Here is a 16,747-nt window from a genome sequence, read left to right as displayed (position 1 = left end):
TTACACTTCATAAATTGATAGAAATATATGTTAAAGAAGAAGAGATAATGCGGTCGACCCTCGCAATTCTTAAGTAATTTGTCAGTTAGCTACCACATTTTATTATTAAAAAGAACGGATTGTGCACTGCGACCTAAAAGATCTATTGTGCCCTTTTCTCGGGTTAGAATGTTTCTCCAAGTTCGATTTCCTTAATGAAAGACAGTATAGAGCCTACCTTTCCTAGTCTTGAATCTTTATGATCTATGAAATACCCTCCTAGGTGTTTCTTCCGCTTGTGCATCAGTGCCGAGCACATGGTATGCAGTTTCTCTCTCTTCTTTACAGTATCTGCAGTCTGAGTTGGATTGAATTCCTAACTTCGATAGGTAATTATTCAATTTACAGTAAACCGTAATAATTCTTAAGTTGATTGCGTTATGCAATCTTTGAAGGGTTTTAGGTTGTAAGTCCCTAACAACATTTTATTGATAACCTTTCCCAATAGAGTTCTCTTTCTTTTTTCTCTGCACCATTCATAAGAACATATAGAGCTCCTTTGCCTAGACCACTGAATGGTTCTGGGCCTATCATTCTTGACACTGCGCCTCTTCTTGCAAGTTTGTCTGCCGTTTCATTGCCTTGGATACCAGCATCCATATTATCGGAATCCATTTTAAGTGCACCTGATTGTTCCAGCCAAGTATGTTCAGCTTGTCAATACACTCCCATACCAGTTTAGATGACACCTGGTAGGATATGAGTGTCATTATAGCTACCTAGCTGTCAGTCAAAAAACATGCGTGATCAGTTCGACGAGTTGAATTCTATTAATCTTATCCGTCTGTCTATTTCAGTATACTAAAGTATTTCTTTCAGTTTTTGAGCTATTCGTATGAAACATTGCACGTATAAGTTTTCTTTGTTTTAAATAAAGATATTTAAATAAAATTTTTAACAGAATGTACTTATATTTATATATATTTATATCAATTCATATTAGATTTAGATAAAGCTTCCATGTAAACTGCCGATTCAGGCACATGTTTTTCTTAGAAGTACTCTCATATTTTCTGATAAATGTCAAATCAAATTTGGAACTTATGTATGATTTCTAAAATGTAATAAAGATAGGATTGTTCAGTTTAGATTTAAATATATCCGATAAACACATTTTTCTTAGAAAAAAGGACTTTTTATTTTTCAATGTATTTGCTTATAATTTAGAATTTAGCTGTATACTAAAGAAGAAAATATTTATTATAAAATAATATCGATCGGTTCAGATTTGGTTATGCTTGTCAAAATTCAGAACTTCTCCAACTTTAGTAGTTTTATATGTAATTGATATAAAATACATGCACAATAAATTTATAGCAGTTTTTATTAGTATTATTATATTATAGTATACCTATACATATGTTGTTAGGTGAATTGATAAATAATTGGCCAAAGTAATAAAAACTTTGTGTTTGTGTAATATGAGGTATAAATGGAAAACATCTATTTCTATGATTGGCATTTGTCAAAAAAGATTTGCTTAATATAAGAACATAAAAGATATTGCATCCCTACTAATCGATATTTTAAACTAATAGATGTTAAGCAAAAATAACTTATAAAAAATTACTTATATACTCAAATGCATCAATTCCAGGCACTAACTGTCAAATATTTATTCTGCAAAAAAAGTATTAATTATAGAATAATAATAAGAATATAATAATAATACCAATAATACACAAATTAATAATGAAAATAACAATTCATAATATTTATTCATAGTTTTATTCATGATAAAGAAGACGTTAGCAGTAATAATAATATTAATACTACAAAGAATAAATTTACCGAAAATACTTGGCGGAAAGGATGTGTTACATATCGACATGCAGAAGGTATTGAATTTAAGACTATGTATCAATGAAAAGACAATGTGTGTACATAATTACTTTCCATATATATTCATATATTTCATACAGACATTTAGCTTTATGCTACACATATTCAATTCTATTATTATCTTAAATAGTTAATCAAATCAAATCCTTGAAGTTCACATTATTACAACAATTTCGCAACAAAACTTATCCCATAAATTCTTATCAAAGTAATGCAATATATTTAAATCTACTTTTTACAGTTATTAGTAATGCTGCCATCCTACAAGTTAGATTGTCTTTCGTTTTAAGGTTTCATGTATTGCTCCATAATTTCTTGAAATTTATAATGAAGATGTGATACCATTTGTGTGTATGCTATAGGTTAAGAGAAATGATAACTAATCAATTTTTAATGCTTACATTAATGACTTTTAACTTTTCAAGAAAGCAGTTTAACTTCAATTTGAAGACTCGATACCAATTTCTCACTTCATTAACTTCATATACTAATAGGTGTAACCTTTGTAATTCAAGCAGATAGTTTTTGAACTAAAAAAATTATAAGGATTCTATGGTCATAAAAAATACAAAACTGGTAGCCAAAAGTCGTAAAAGTAGGAAAAAAGTTTAGCTTTTAGCTTTGCCGAATCTTCAATATTCTTCAATACCGAAACAGTGTGATGTAGCAAATCAATTATTTTGTGCTAATTTAACTTCACAAAAATTTGGAAAACTCAATTTTAATTATGTCTATATGATATAGTGGTTAAATAAACTCAAAAGAGTCTCATTATTAAAAACTTGGTCAAATTTTTATCTCGAATTTTTAACATAATTTTTCAATTCTAAATTTTAAATATAATAAAACTACTATATGAAAAAACAATTGTATTAATAAATCGTATTTAAAGTATTTTTAAAATATTGTATTTATCTTATATATATTACAACATTACGCTCTATTGAGAACAAAGTACTACAATCAGCAGAAGATGTTCATCAACTTCATATAAAGATCAGTGTTACTGATCTGACAGACGTTGCTTCTATATAATCATATTCTAAACGGTAATATTTTCAGTAGAAAAATCGATCCAATTTAAATCGGAGATAGTGGTAAACTATTACATGTCTCTAATCAAGATACCAATTTAGTTAGACAATTCTGATTCTTTGAGACATTTTTGAAGAGTGCTGCTGATTTGCCAGCCAGATAAGGTACTGTAGCAAAAAAAAATACTTAAAGCCCGCTATTCCCAAGATCAACTTGTATAATTGTTTTAATGACACATTAGATATATCGTAATTTTGCGCAGACTGTAGCAGAAAACACCTTTCTTAAACTCTTGTCGATAGGTTTACTCCATAAATTTCATTCACATGAAATTTAGTCTGTTTAAGCCATTAAAAATTGAGATTTATTGTGCGCTTTTTATAATTGCATCCTTAATCACTGCAATGATTCAAATCATATACAATTAATCAAAATTTTTATTATTGGTCATTTGTCTTTCAAAAATTAAAAATTACATTTATAACATAAATGTTTAAGTGAATCATTTAATTTGTTCGGCTAATGACAGTACACTTCACAATTGTTATTCGGTGGTAGCTATTCCTTTGAAATCCCACCAAATAAATGACATTAGTTTTTTTTTGCTAAATATTGGTTTTAAAGCAGGCTTCGTTTTTTTACTCTATAATCTTTTGCATTTAACAATGTTATAGACAACCAATTTTTCATCTCCAGTGGTAGTCATAAACGTCAACGCGACGGTACAAATTACTATGCTTCAGAACATAGGAAACTCTTATGTCAAACTTGAGATAAAAGGTGAGCGTTGCAAATGATAATTGATAATATCAATTTAATTAATGTCTCAGAGATGTCACAAGTTCATTTTCCACTGATTTGCATCAATTAATGCCTCTATTGTGTCATTATCAACTTCAACTGGTCTTTCAAAAGGTTGTACACCTTTAACATCAAAATTGTACCATTGATCTGTCAATACATCTTTTCCACACACATCGGATAATTTTAGTCCTTCGTCAACAGCATATTTACCTTTTCGATTGTAAAATATGCCGAAAATGTTGCGTTTTATTTTCTATACTTTAAAGGACACTAACTATAAACTAGTGAAAATGATCAATCGAATTTTATCATAATCAAGCCGCGCTATATCTATCAAAATCTATATCTAGCTATCAAGCTACCTAAATCTAACTATCTAAATATATTATAAAATATGCCGATTAAGTCTGAAATTGGCTCTAAAAATAATAGAATAAGATTGTTAGGAAAAAATCGAAATTACTTCCTGAACAACTCAATAGTATATAGGTATTATATATACAACATTAAATAAACAGTACTTATGATGGCTACTTCTACTTTGATGCAAAACACGTAATAGAATTTAAAGTTTCGAAAATAAATAATACTTGTTCGCAATTACATTTCTTGACAACCATGCGATTTTAGCTGCTTATTAAGTAAGCAATTTCAATGAAGTTGGACTAAATAAGCTAGCAATGCTGTTGTTTCACATGTTATTTTTAAAATAAGCGGTTGTTTTTTTGCGATATGCTTACAAAAGAAAAGCCCAATTATTATTAAATTTGATTTTAACATCACTTATGACAACAGTGCCTATTTTACTTAATAGAAATCATTATATTTAATAGAAAGATTTCAAACAGTAGTGAATTGCAACAACAAAATTTTAATTTTAATTAATTAAATTTTTGACTCACCGTATAGCTGTTTCGAGTACTACCAAATATCCATCATCATTGGTTTTGAAATTATTTCGTATATTTATTTATTCAAAAATATTTATTTCTCAAAGACTGCAAGTACCAAGAATTTAACTCGTATCCTGCCAAGTTTGAAGCTCAGAATCAGTGTCATTAGCCAATTGACCCAAAGCCTTACTTGACTTAAATGTTAGAGCTGTGAGATTTGATTAACAAATCATAAACCAGCAGTAGTATAATTGAATTAAATAATTATAGTTATTTTTAGTTTTCAAATATTATCCTATATCTTATAGTTATTTACATAATTTAACAAAAAAATTTAATAATTTACCTCTTTTATTTTCAGTACAGTCACTTAAATTAAACTCATCTTGATTGTTTTACACAAACAACTTACAATGTAACACTAAATGAGCGTTAATTAAAATACTTTTTAAATTTTTTAATTATAATTTTAAAGTATTAAACTTACCGATGACGAACTATGAGAACATTTTAAATTTACCGCTGAATTTTAGTACCTCAAATGAGAAATCCAGCGAACTTGGAACGCATGAAATGATAAAAATGTCACAGCGCGACTTCTCAGAGGTAAGTTTCACACCTAAACCATGTAGATACGTATATCTAAATCTAATGTATATATGAGTGTTTATTTAATTTATTTTATGGTGGCTTTAATATACAAAATTCAACTATGCTTAGTTACGTAGTCATTTCACCTTTGTGTGTATTTAAACTACAATAAAATTTACTTAATTAAGAAAACATGTAATAAAATTTCTGTTTTAATCATTTTTTAATAAACGTTTAAGCTTCAGAAACAAGTACTACAACTTCAGGAAGAGGAAGCCGAGAAGTGCGTGTCTTCTTAACCCAAAAAAAGGGGTTAAAAAAATATCTGAATGTTAAAATACCGTTTGTACTTTTTAATATTAAAACTCATTAATCCATGTGAGCAGAAGAATTAAAGACTAATGTACTGAAGACTTTCTGACTTTAAATAGTAATCGGTTATATCTTTCTCTGTATAATATGGCACTACAAAACCAGAAATACACACATGAAAAATTTTTAATTTAATTTTATGTGTTTTTAAATGCTTCTAACATACATCAGTTGAACTAACTAACATGTAATAAAATTGCAATAAAAATAATTTTCGAAAATAAACTAAAAGACCGAACTTAGTGAAAATTTCAATTTTTATACAACTGTTTTTTCGAGATATTAGAAAGGCTTCGAAATACAAAACAATTATGTTACTATTAATTACATTGAGCGTTATGTAAATGACATATAATGATTATAAATGATTATAGTTGTTACTATAATCCTGAAGTTTCATTCACTGATCTATTATATTGACGTTAAAAACTCAGTGAGGAGTTTCATTCTCTGACTTGTTATATTGAAGTTAAAAACTCAGTGGTTTAAAAAGAATTCATATCTTTTAAAAAGGCAAAAATTTACTTCAAGAGTGGGGTTTGTAATTGACTAATATTATTTTGAATATATATTCCTAACACATTTAATCTACATTGCATATGCACTGTATACGAGATAGATGTGGATCACTTTCTTTATCTCCCTCACTCACAGTAGCTACAAAAGCTGAAAAAGGAAATATTCAACCTATATGATTTCCCTATATCAACTATGTAGCAATCCTACTATAAAACTGACATTATTTTAGGACAAACAAAACCACTGCTTTTTTTACTGCTTTTTCTAAAATCAATTATATTTTATATATCTGGTCAATTTGAAACGACAGCTGTAAAAGTTTCGCAACTATTGGAAAGTTGAATTTAAACGTGGTTGTACGAGTGTTTTTGGAGAAGTGCATCCGGCTCCGTCCAAAAGAGATCACAAGTGAAGAAAACATTAAACAGTCCTCGATATTGTGTTGGATGATCCAAAAATTTCATTGCTTGACATAGCAGAGATGAGAAACATATCAAATGGACATGTATCGAATATTTTACATGAATATTTGAGTATGAATTGACCAAAAATGAAAACAACTTCGTCATTTAAAACATTGTCTGGAAATGTTTACCCACAATCTAGCTGACTGTAAGCGTCGAGTGAAAATCCATGAAACATAGATCCATTACTTCTGTTTTTCTGCCAGACAATGCGTAGAGCCGGGGAGTATTGCTCCCAAATGACCACGAAGTTAACAATCGGCGGGAAAAGTTTTGACTTTCGTTTTTTGGGATTCAAGTGGATATAGACTATTTGTAAAAAGGAAAACAAAAAAAATAAGAAGGAAATGAAGAAAAAACAACCACATTTGTTGAAGAAAAAAATTTTGCTTTATAGGTGAAACTGCGGTATATTTTTGAGGACTTAATAGATCGTATAATTTAAAAGTATTCAAATGTTGAAAGGTCTTTGGATTCGGTATATCAAGTTGAAAGGGGACTGTATTAAAGCGTATAATACAATTTTCCAAAAAAATGTTTTAATTACTTAGGGAGGGTATTTATCAATTCAACTAGTACATATGTCAAAATTTTATATTCTGTTTTTGTTATTGTTTTCTAATGAGATATTTACTATTATATATTAAAAACTCTTTTAACAAACTTTAAAGGAACATTTTTTCACAAACAAACTTAAAACCAATACTTTCAATCGCTTGATATAAAAATACAATAATAATTCTTTTTTTTAAACTTTTCAAAAAATAATATTAAAAAAGAAGTGAATAGCAGATGAAGATAAATGATCGTAAGAACAACTCTTAACTCACGACTTACTACTGCACAAAATGGAACAAACTGAATCATCATCTTAAATTGATGTCATTATCATTAAACTCTTTCATTGGCAAACGTTTGTGTGTTTTTCAACCATTGTAACTTGTAATTTACCACAAGGCAGAAACCTTTCAAGAGAAGCTTAGCAAATACACGAAATCTGTACAAAAATACAAAAATTATAATTAAATACTTTAGAATTTAAACATTCAACACAAACGCTTAACAATCAAATCAAATTTACATTCTTCAGTAGAGGAAGGAAAAAACTTATCAAAATTACTTGATCAGTCTCAAGTTTAGCAGTCAACTGTGTTGAAACAATTTTTTAAGCCCACACTAAAATGTACTTAAGATAAAATATAATGAATGCCACAAATCACTGAAGACATATCAGTGGAACCTTTATCATCACCGACATTTGACGGCCCCAAAAAAAATTTATATAAAAAAATTAAAATTATTTATATAAATATACATATAGATATATATAATATATATGTGTATATAAACAGGAACAATACAAAAAGTGGCATCAAAGGCAATAAAGTAACAATTGAAAACATTTAAATTGTCTGCTGAAGAATGTACCGAATTTAAAAGAATCAAATGAACGGACAAAAACAACACATTTCTTTTTCTTAACTACTTAACTGTTTAGTTAAAATGTAGCTGACAAAAAAATCTTTACGATCAGCTCACGTCTTTTTTGTTGCATGGATGCCAAAGAAGAAAAGATACTGACGATGTTGCACTGATTTCAGTTGCACTTTTTTCAATTAAAACTGTTGATCTCAAGCACAAATGTTCATCACGTTTGACAAAAGTACCAAAATCAGTATTTAAATGTCTCCTCGGCTGAAGTGAAGTACATGGGAAGATTTGCATAAACCAAATCAGTTAGTAGATATGAACAGTGGTAGCAGTTCTACTGCATGTCCTTTGCTATTTATATTTTGAACTTAATTAGTACACTTTAAGCGGAAATATATAAGTTCGATTGTTGTTCAACTAAGTTCTAGAATAAAATCAAGTTTAAGAATAAAACCAACTTTTAGAATAAAACCAAGTTTTACAATAAATCTTAGTAGTACAGATACTAAAACACTAGATGTATCTGTGAGCACAAGAGAAACGCTTCGCTGAGCATTAAGTTTTAAATTAAAAATTATTTTCTTTGTCATTAATTTCATTATATACGCTAACTTTTTTATAATTATCAATTTAACTAGAAACTTTATTTTAACGTTCCATAAGTTAAATAAATCTAAAAAAAACCGTAAACAAAATCAAATATCGTTACTTTTCTATTTGTTCATGATTACTTTGTAGTATTGTTAAAGATTATTTTATTATAAAAAAAGTAACAATATATTTTGTTGCAGAATCAATAACATATGTTATTAATATGTGAACTGTTTAGGATGATACAGGAAATCATCAACACGGTGACAAACAATTTATGGACTAACCGTGAAGACTGTGAGGTCACTAGAACCTTATGGCCTATGTTAGACAAAAATAAAACGAAAAGCCTTTTAGGCTTCAGCAAACCTGCAGTTCGTGTGCTTACTGGAGTACTTACGGAGCACTGTACCATTGCACCTATGCTCCAATGGTGACGAATTCCAACAAGCGGATTGTGCAGGAGTTGCCAAGATGAAGAGGAGGTAGAATCTATCAACCACTTCTTCTGTCTCTGTCCAGGACTTTAGACAAAGCGACTTCAATGTTTAGGGGATCGCTTTTTCACTGACTTGGAAGAAATAACGAAAGTAAACTTATCGCATCTCCTCAACTTCATCTGGAAAACCAAATGGTTTAACAAGGATTACAAAGATTAGCAATTCGCCTCTCCCGGCAAAATTTTTGAGGGCATCACAATTGGTAATATATGCCTCCGAATGGAAGTGCTGACAACGGTCAGCACGCGCCTTCCGATTTTAACCTAACCTAATAACATATTCAATAGATAGAAAAATAAATAATTATAATATATATATTTAATTCATTATCACTCTCTGATCCTAATTTCCAGTAGAGCATAGGGCTTCTTAATTCTTTATATTTATATTATATTTAGAATAGTCACAAATAAGTTCCTTTAAAGTCCATCAGAATTTAGTCGTTTAACTTCCAACCAGCCTTTTCCATAAAGTCGTAGTTCTGCTCAAATTTCCTATAAAATATATGAATTAATACAACCTAACAGTAACATCTTCTTACATGAATTGATAAGAAAGAAACATAAATAATATTGAATTATAATATATATATATTTATTACTATAAATTTCTGCATGAAATATAAGGTCGTCACAAATAGTTTGCATTGAAGTCTATCAAGAGTAAGTTGCTTAACTAAATTCCTATAATTTAGCCTATTTAAAGTAGGTATCTTAGTTGATTAGTTGTTTATTTCCATAGAGTACGTCTCCACGTAGTTCTAGGGCACTCTTCTGCGCTTTGTTCCAACGGGGTAACAGACAAGGGCAAAGTTTACAAGATTTTGCTAGTCCTTTCGTTGTGTATATGCTAGCAATTCGCATAAGTGCACATTAGTAATACGTCTATGTCTACAATCCGAAGCATTACAGTTGTTGTTTTAAAGTACAAAGGATATATATATTGGTTGTATACAATTTAAGGCATTTGTGTATAAAGTTTTTGTGATATAAAATACCTCACAACTGAAGATTTTTTTTAGTCCCTCCTCTAGCATAAGTTTTATTCATTTCTTAGACTCTGGACATCGGAATCAACACTCACATTAATGGCACGTTTTTAGGAAACACCTTCTTAATAACAAAATATATTGTTACTGTTAAATAAAATGTTTGTGTCTTTTTAAGTACATAAGTGATCGTATAGCGTGTATACGTGTATATATATAATAAAATTATTCGGAAATGTTTATTTGTAAACATTTCTTACTATATTATCTTTCCTCTTATCTGAATCACTTTGTCAGTTAATCCCTTAATATTCCTTCTTCATACTATTTAGCTCACATACAAGCACACCTAATCCTTTTTGAACATAATAGATTTCTATTAAGATTTTTTACTGTCTTGTTCCACTATTAATCTTCTTGGGAGTTTTAATCAAGCAATCAAAACGGTTGCTCTGCCTTCCTTTATTAACGTATCCTTTTCATTTTAATAATTTGATTTTATGTATTTTTCTCTTTTTATTTTAAATTTAGTTTGAAAACAATATTCTTTCGCTCTAATTCCTTTTCTATAAGTATAAACTTGTTCTCGGTTTTGATCTGGATTTAATATCGATTAAAAAAACCACTGAAGTACAATGAAAAATGAAGCCACATTCAAAGCCGTACGTACGTTGATACTTTTAGCACAATTTTAGATATGAGCATGAGGCACAGATTAAATACAAAAGATTACAAATTAAAAACTGAAGACGCACACCCATATCTACCTTACACATACAAACATACATAAATATTATACATTTGGATATATGTACATACCATATTAAAATCTAATATGGAAAGTAAACATTCAAATGGCGCATACGTAAAGGGCTTAGGAACTAAAAGTAATTCGATCATTTTAAGCAGATTGCTGCGTTCGTCTCTTTAATATTTTCAAAAATGAGCTCAAGCATGTGGCAGCTATGAAAAGTTATTAAAAAAACAGTCATACCCGCAACATACCAAAGCTAAGCAGAATCTTTAAGGTATAAAAAAAAAATCAGAAAAAAAAAATCTAAAAAAATCTAAAAAAAAATATATAAAAAACGAAATAACAATTTATCTAGAGAAAAAATTGCAACAAAATAGTTAGTGTGAATAGTTTGTAATCATAGTAAATGGAGGGAAAACAATCTTTTAAAAGAATTTCAAATTAAAATTTAATCTTTACAAGCGCATCCAGATCAACATCAACGTCAGCATCAGCCTCAGCATCAGACTCAGCATCAGCCTCAGCATCAGCATAAGCAGCATCATCTCTTCAGATACAAACCTCAAAGCAACCACAGTTACTATAATAGGCACGGCTCAACTGCGTAAGTTTTAAGCATAGTTGGTCTTAACTAGAATTTCATAAATTCACAGCAGTTAACTATATTTAAAGTTGTTAGTCTCTCTTAATAACATTTTGCTGCCTTTAAGTTTTTAATTTTATTTAAAATGTTTTGTTGTAATTTAATTTGTAACGCGAATTCCATTTCATTCTCTAAAGATAAGCGATAACTGCAGTTAAATACGCGCATAATAGTCTCAAAGTCAGTCGAGTAGCAGGTGTTGAGTCCTTAGCTTCGACTTGAATACTTCGTTTTTCTACTATTTTTCATATTATCAGATAAATTAGTTTACTGCAGAAATATTGCGAAAAAATTAAAGACGGTGTTAAATTGAAATGGAAACCATTTTAACTTGTTTAACACTTATTGGCCTTGACGAAATTGGCATTAATACCAAGTGGTAATAAAATACGATTATGAAAGCTGCGAAGAGATCAAATCTACGCTGATGCATTTAAAATATACTTTTTTTAATTGCATATGAAAATTGTATTGGTATAAATATTGCAGATATGTCGATGCAAGTTACGAGTATGTTAAGTCTAATATTACAGTAAGCCAGTCAAGTGCGTATCTTGAATGCTATATCTATGAGAATTCGAAGTGAAATATTAATTGGAAACGTATTACCTTTGATTTACTGTGAAATTATAATTTTAAAATGCTTATTAAAGCATTTTAAACTTGAAAGTAAATTATCAGTATATTGTTGTTAAACGTTAAACGTTAAACGTTTTACGAAACTATTTACGACACAGTGATTGAAATTAAACTCCTTTCGATAAAATTTCGAATCGGTGTGGTTAACATATACAATAAACCACACTATACCTATATATTAGTGCTTATACGTACAAAAAAACAGAAAGAAAAAGTCATTATGAAAAACAAATTAAATATATACTTAATATATTATTTTGGAATATATTGAAACACTGAACAATAAAGTAAAACTCCTTTCGATAAAACTTTGAATAGGTGTGGTGCCAAAAATGGTATACCCATACTACATATTATATATGTTAATGTTTAAAGATACTACAAAATCCAAAATACAATGTCGTTATTAAAATCAAATCACAACAAATCCTTAATATATTGTTTCGCCAAAAACGGTATACGCATTCTATATATTATATGTATATGTCAATACCTATAGATATTACAAAATTCAAAAAAATGTAACTATAAAAACAAATCAAGTTTATATTTAACATATTGTTTTGAAATATGTTAAAATACAGAGATTAAAGTAAAACTTCTTTCTATAAAATTATGAATACTACAAAATCCAATATACAATGTTATTATTAAAAAAAATCAAAACAAATCTTTAATATATTGCTTTGGAATATATATAAGTACTGCTTTGAAATATGTTAAAATACAGAGATTAAAGTAAAACTTCTTTCAATAAAATTATGAATAGTTATGGTACAAAAAACGGTATGCCATACATATATTATATATGTTAATGCTTATCCATACTACAAAATCCAAAATACTATGTAATTATTAAAAAAAAATCAAAACAAATCCTTAATATATTACTTTGGAATATATATAAGTACAGTAAAGGTCCTTTTGATAAAATTTTGAATAAGTGTAATGCCAAAAATTGTATATCCATACTATATGCTATATACTATATGCTATAATATGTCAAAGCCTATAGATATTACAAAATTCAAAATACAATTTAATTATAAAAAGAAATCAAATATATACTTACTATTATTGGTTTGGAATATAATAAAACACAATCAAGGTCCTTTTGATAAAATTTTGATTTACGTGTGGTGCCAAAAACGGTATACCATATTCTATATTCTTATTCGGTATACATATTCTTATGTTTGTTTATACACACTACAAAATTAAGAAATAAATTGTTATTATAAAAAATAATTTGTTACTTAATATGTTACATTAAACGATGATGATGTATCTCTTTCTATCAACTCTATCAGTTTATTAATAATTATTTCATATATGCGGAAAAATATGGCATTATCTCTAAACTAATTAAAATTATTAATAAACGATAGTAAAAAATTATTTTCATATTTTAATAATAATTGTGTTTAATATATTTTTCATTTATCCATTACAATCAGTATTTAATTTTAACACGAAACGAGAGAAATTATAATTTAGTTAATGCTGTAACGAGAGATTATAAAATCAAATCTAACTATTTTTTTTTATTAATTATAATTCAACATAAACTAATAATTAGTATATTAATTAACGATACATAATATCATTTCCTAATATCTTTTCATTAAAAACTATTAAATAAAGGCTTTGTTATAATTTTGTTATATGTAAAATTGAACCTGCATTCCATTTTATGGCAGCTATTATTTCAATAATTTTTCTAATATGACTACACCTATCTTTTCAAATGATTTACCGAAATTTTATATGCATATTTAATATTCATAAACATATTCAAATATACTTTTGTTTCATATATCATTTCTTGATTCGAGGTACTCGTAGATGTTTTTTCCAGAAAAAATCATTTACAATTTTTTGGTCAAAAATCTATTTCAAATAAATACGTAAATAATTTTAGAAAAAGATCCAAAAATAATATTTTTAGTCAAAGGAGGGAGTTCTTTTAAATTTTCAGAACTGGTAATAATCAGTGTGATCAATTCTTAAGAATACACCTAATAGCAATTCTTATAATCTACAATATTTAAGCACTGCCCTCTTTATCATTTAGGACAGTTTTAATTTTTTGCAATTTTATATACATAAACAAATGGACAAATAATAATACTCCTTAATATTCGCTTTTGATGGCTTTTCTGTTTTCAAAAAGTCACTGAATATTATATAATGGACAATCCGAAGCTTACAGACTGATTGTAGCATCTTTGGTCCGTTTGTTTGTTTTGCATCGGTCATGTACGAAGTATAATGATAATGGTTTAAACAAAAAGCACTAATCCGTGAATTGCTGTATATCTCTAGTATATTGTGTCATGAGTTGTATAAGCGCATTGTATAGGCTGTAGAATAGGTGTTTAATTACTTGGAATTTTTTTGTGCTTATTTTCTAATAAGTGCAGTCTTAAGGAAGAAACTACAAGCTATGTACTCATACTTGTTTAATTTAATTCACTGATCATTTTTAACTATAACGCGGATCACCGGTTGGGAACCACTGCTTGGGTTCTACATTGAAAACCATTGATCTATAGTTAATATATCTTTATTTGGTATATTTTTCAATTTGTCAAACTGTTATAATAATTAATTTATTCACTTTTAAATTTTATATTAATAATTTTGTAATAATTTTCTTCTGCAAACTTCTGCATGTTTGATATTTAAGTTATATATATAGCATATCTATAAATTCAAAAATATTTCAAATATTGACCTTAGTAATAGCAATCGCAATACCGCCACACGTATACAGATTTTCAAATAAAAAATCACCAACTGGTATAAAGGTGTTAAAACTCATTGAGCAAAACAATATCAAAACATGAAGAAATTTTAATTTTCTCTTGGAATTTATTTTGTTTATGATATTTAGACTACACTCCTACCTCCTTGCCTTAATATTTTCTGCAGCATCATTCCGCATCATTCTTTCAATTCTAATTTCAATTCCAAACTCAGACCCCTCCCAATTGCTACAAAATCTCACGTCAAGTTTAATCGGTTTTTATGCTCAAATATGTCTGCATTCTCATACATATCATGCACATATCTACTCCTATCTATGTACATGTAAATATGTAGATGCCAAAATGGAACTGTAAGTATGTATCTGAGGATACGGCTCACATGTGCGCATTCGCAAAATGATTTTATTTTATCTTATATTTTTTATTTTTATTTTTGTTTTTGTTTTTTTCTGGAATCGTGCGCGTGATTTTATGAAATTTTAAAATTCTTTTGCTACACTACGAATGCGGCGCTGCCTCATAATTTTGTTGCAGCCCCGATTATTGTGTCTGCCATTGGACTGCAGCACCACCTGTGTTTTAAAGTCATAATCGCACTCGCATATATATCTAGCATATAAACGTAATAATATATCGTATAGTATATAGGAATACACGTTCCTACTAGTGCATGGATGAGATATTTTAACACAATACAGCCTGCATTCCGCTGAATTGAATTTTGTGGAGTTCAGTTCGATTGAATGGATTTAGTTGGGCTAGAGTGCGGTGAAGCGAGGAAAAAAATGATACTCGTATGAAATGTGGATTTTAGTATATATCAGTTTGTATATTTGTATCGTCTACTAGTTGCATTTTAGAAGTAGTATTTATTAAAATTCATACATATACATATATACATGTATTTATATATACGTGTGTATCTATGTAAATACGTTCAACTTGTAGCAGTACTCGCAAGAAGATTGCATTTAAAAAAAAAAAAACAAAAAACAATATAATTATAACCTTAAAAAAAATAATAAGGAAAAAAGTGAAATAAATAATAAAAATCCGTAAATTGTATATATGTATGTGGAATGCGATCATTAATGATTGGAATGTGTTGATTGGTATTTTATTGATTGAATTATTATTATTACTGAAATGTATCAACAAAAATGCCTGGGAAATGGTAAACAGAAAATTCAATCCCGGCTTCAGTGCCGTAAGTAACATAAGTTAATATGCAAAATGAACTTACATTGTGACCGAAAGGTTTTCGGAGGTTCTCATTTAAAATTCGCGCGCTGTATATTTTTCGATATTTTAAGTTTATGTAGTTTGGCAGCACTGTCCTTAATTACTATGCCAAAAATGAGCGCGATCTGTCGGACAGTTCGTTTACGGCAGCTGTTGAAACCAGTTCACCTCAGTAGTGCGTTGCGAAAAAAACAATGGAAAAAAATATTGAACAAAGAGTTTGCATCAAATTTTGTTTTTCGAACGAAATTTCGTGTGCAGAATCGTTGCGAATGCTACAAAAGGCTTATGGGGAATCAGTTTTATCGAAAACTCAAGTTTATGAGTGGTACAAAGCCTTTCAGGACTGTCGTACGACCGTCGAAGACATGCCGCGTTCTGGACGACCTTCGACCTCTACCACCGACGAAAACATTGAAAAGGCAAAGGAAATCGTGTTCAAAAATCCTCATGTGAGTGTTAGAGAGATAGCACGAGAGCTAGGCATCGGTCGTGAGATGGCTCGTTTGATTTTGGTGGACAATTTGTGTATGCGACGTGTCAACGCCCGGCTTGTTCCGATTCACCTCAATTTGTTCAACATTATCAACGATTTTAAGGCCAAACATTCAATAAATACCATCGAACAG

At 28.8% G+C, this 16,747-nt stretch overlaps 1 protein-coding gene across 1 annotated transcript in view; it reads left to right on the top strand.

The window, feature by feature from the left end:
• The first annotated feature begins 4,997 nt into the window (after positions 1-4,997).
• The window catches only part of LOC119669615 (tetratricopeptide repeat protein 28), a 37,235-nt gene continuing 25,485 nt past the window's right edge, over positions 4,998-16,747 (top strand). Inside the window, exon 1 of the mRNA XM_038079592.1 lies at positions 4,998-5,219. Coding sequence (XP_037935520.1) covers positions 5,103-5,219 — 117 coding nt within the window. The 5' untranslated portion in view covers positions 4,998-5,102. The remainder of the gene's footprint in view (positions 5,220-16,747) is intronic.

Source organism: Teleopsis dalmanni, chromosome 1 (assembly GCF_002237135.1).
Source record: "Teleopsis dalmanni isolate 2A chromosome 1, ASM223713v2, whole genome shotgun sequence".
In the NCBI taxonomy this organism is placed as follows: Eukaryota; Metazoa; Arthropoda; class Insecta; order Diptera; family Diopsidae; genus Teleopsis; species Teleopsis dalmanni.
Note: the sequence above shows the minus strand (reverse complement) of the source record. Positions and strands in the feature narration are given on the sequence as shown.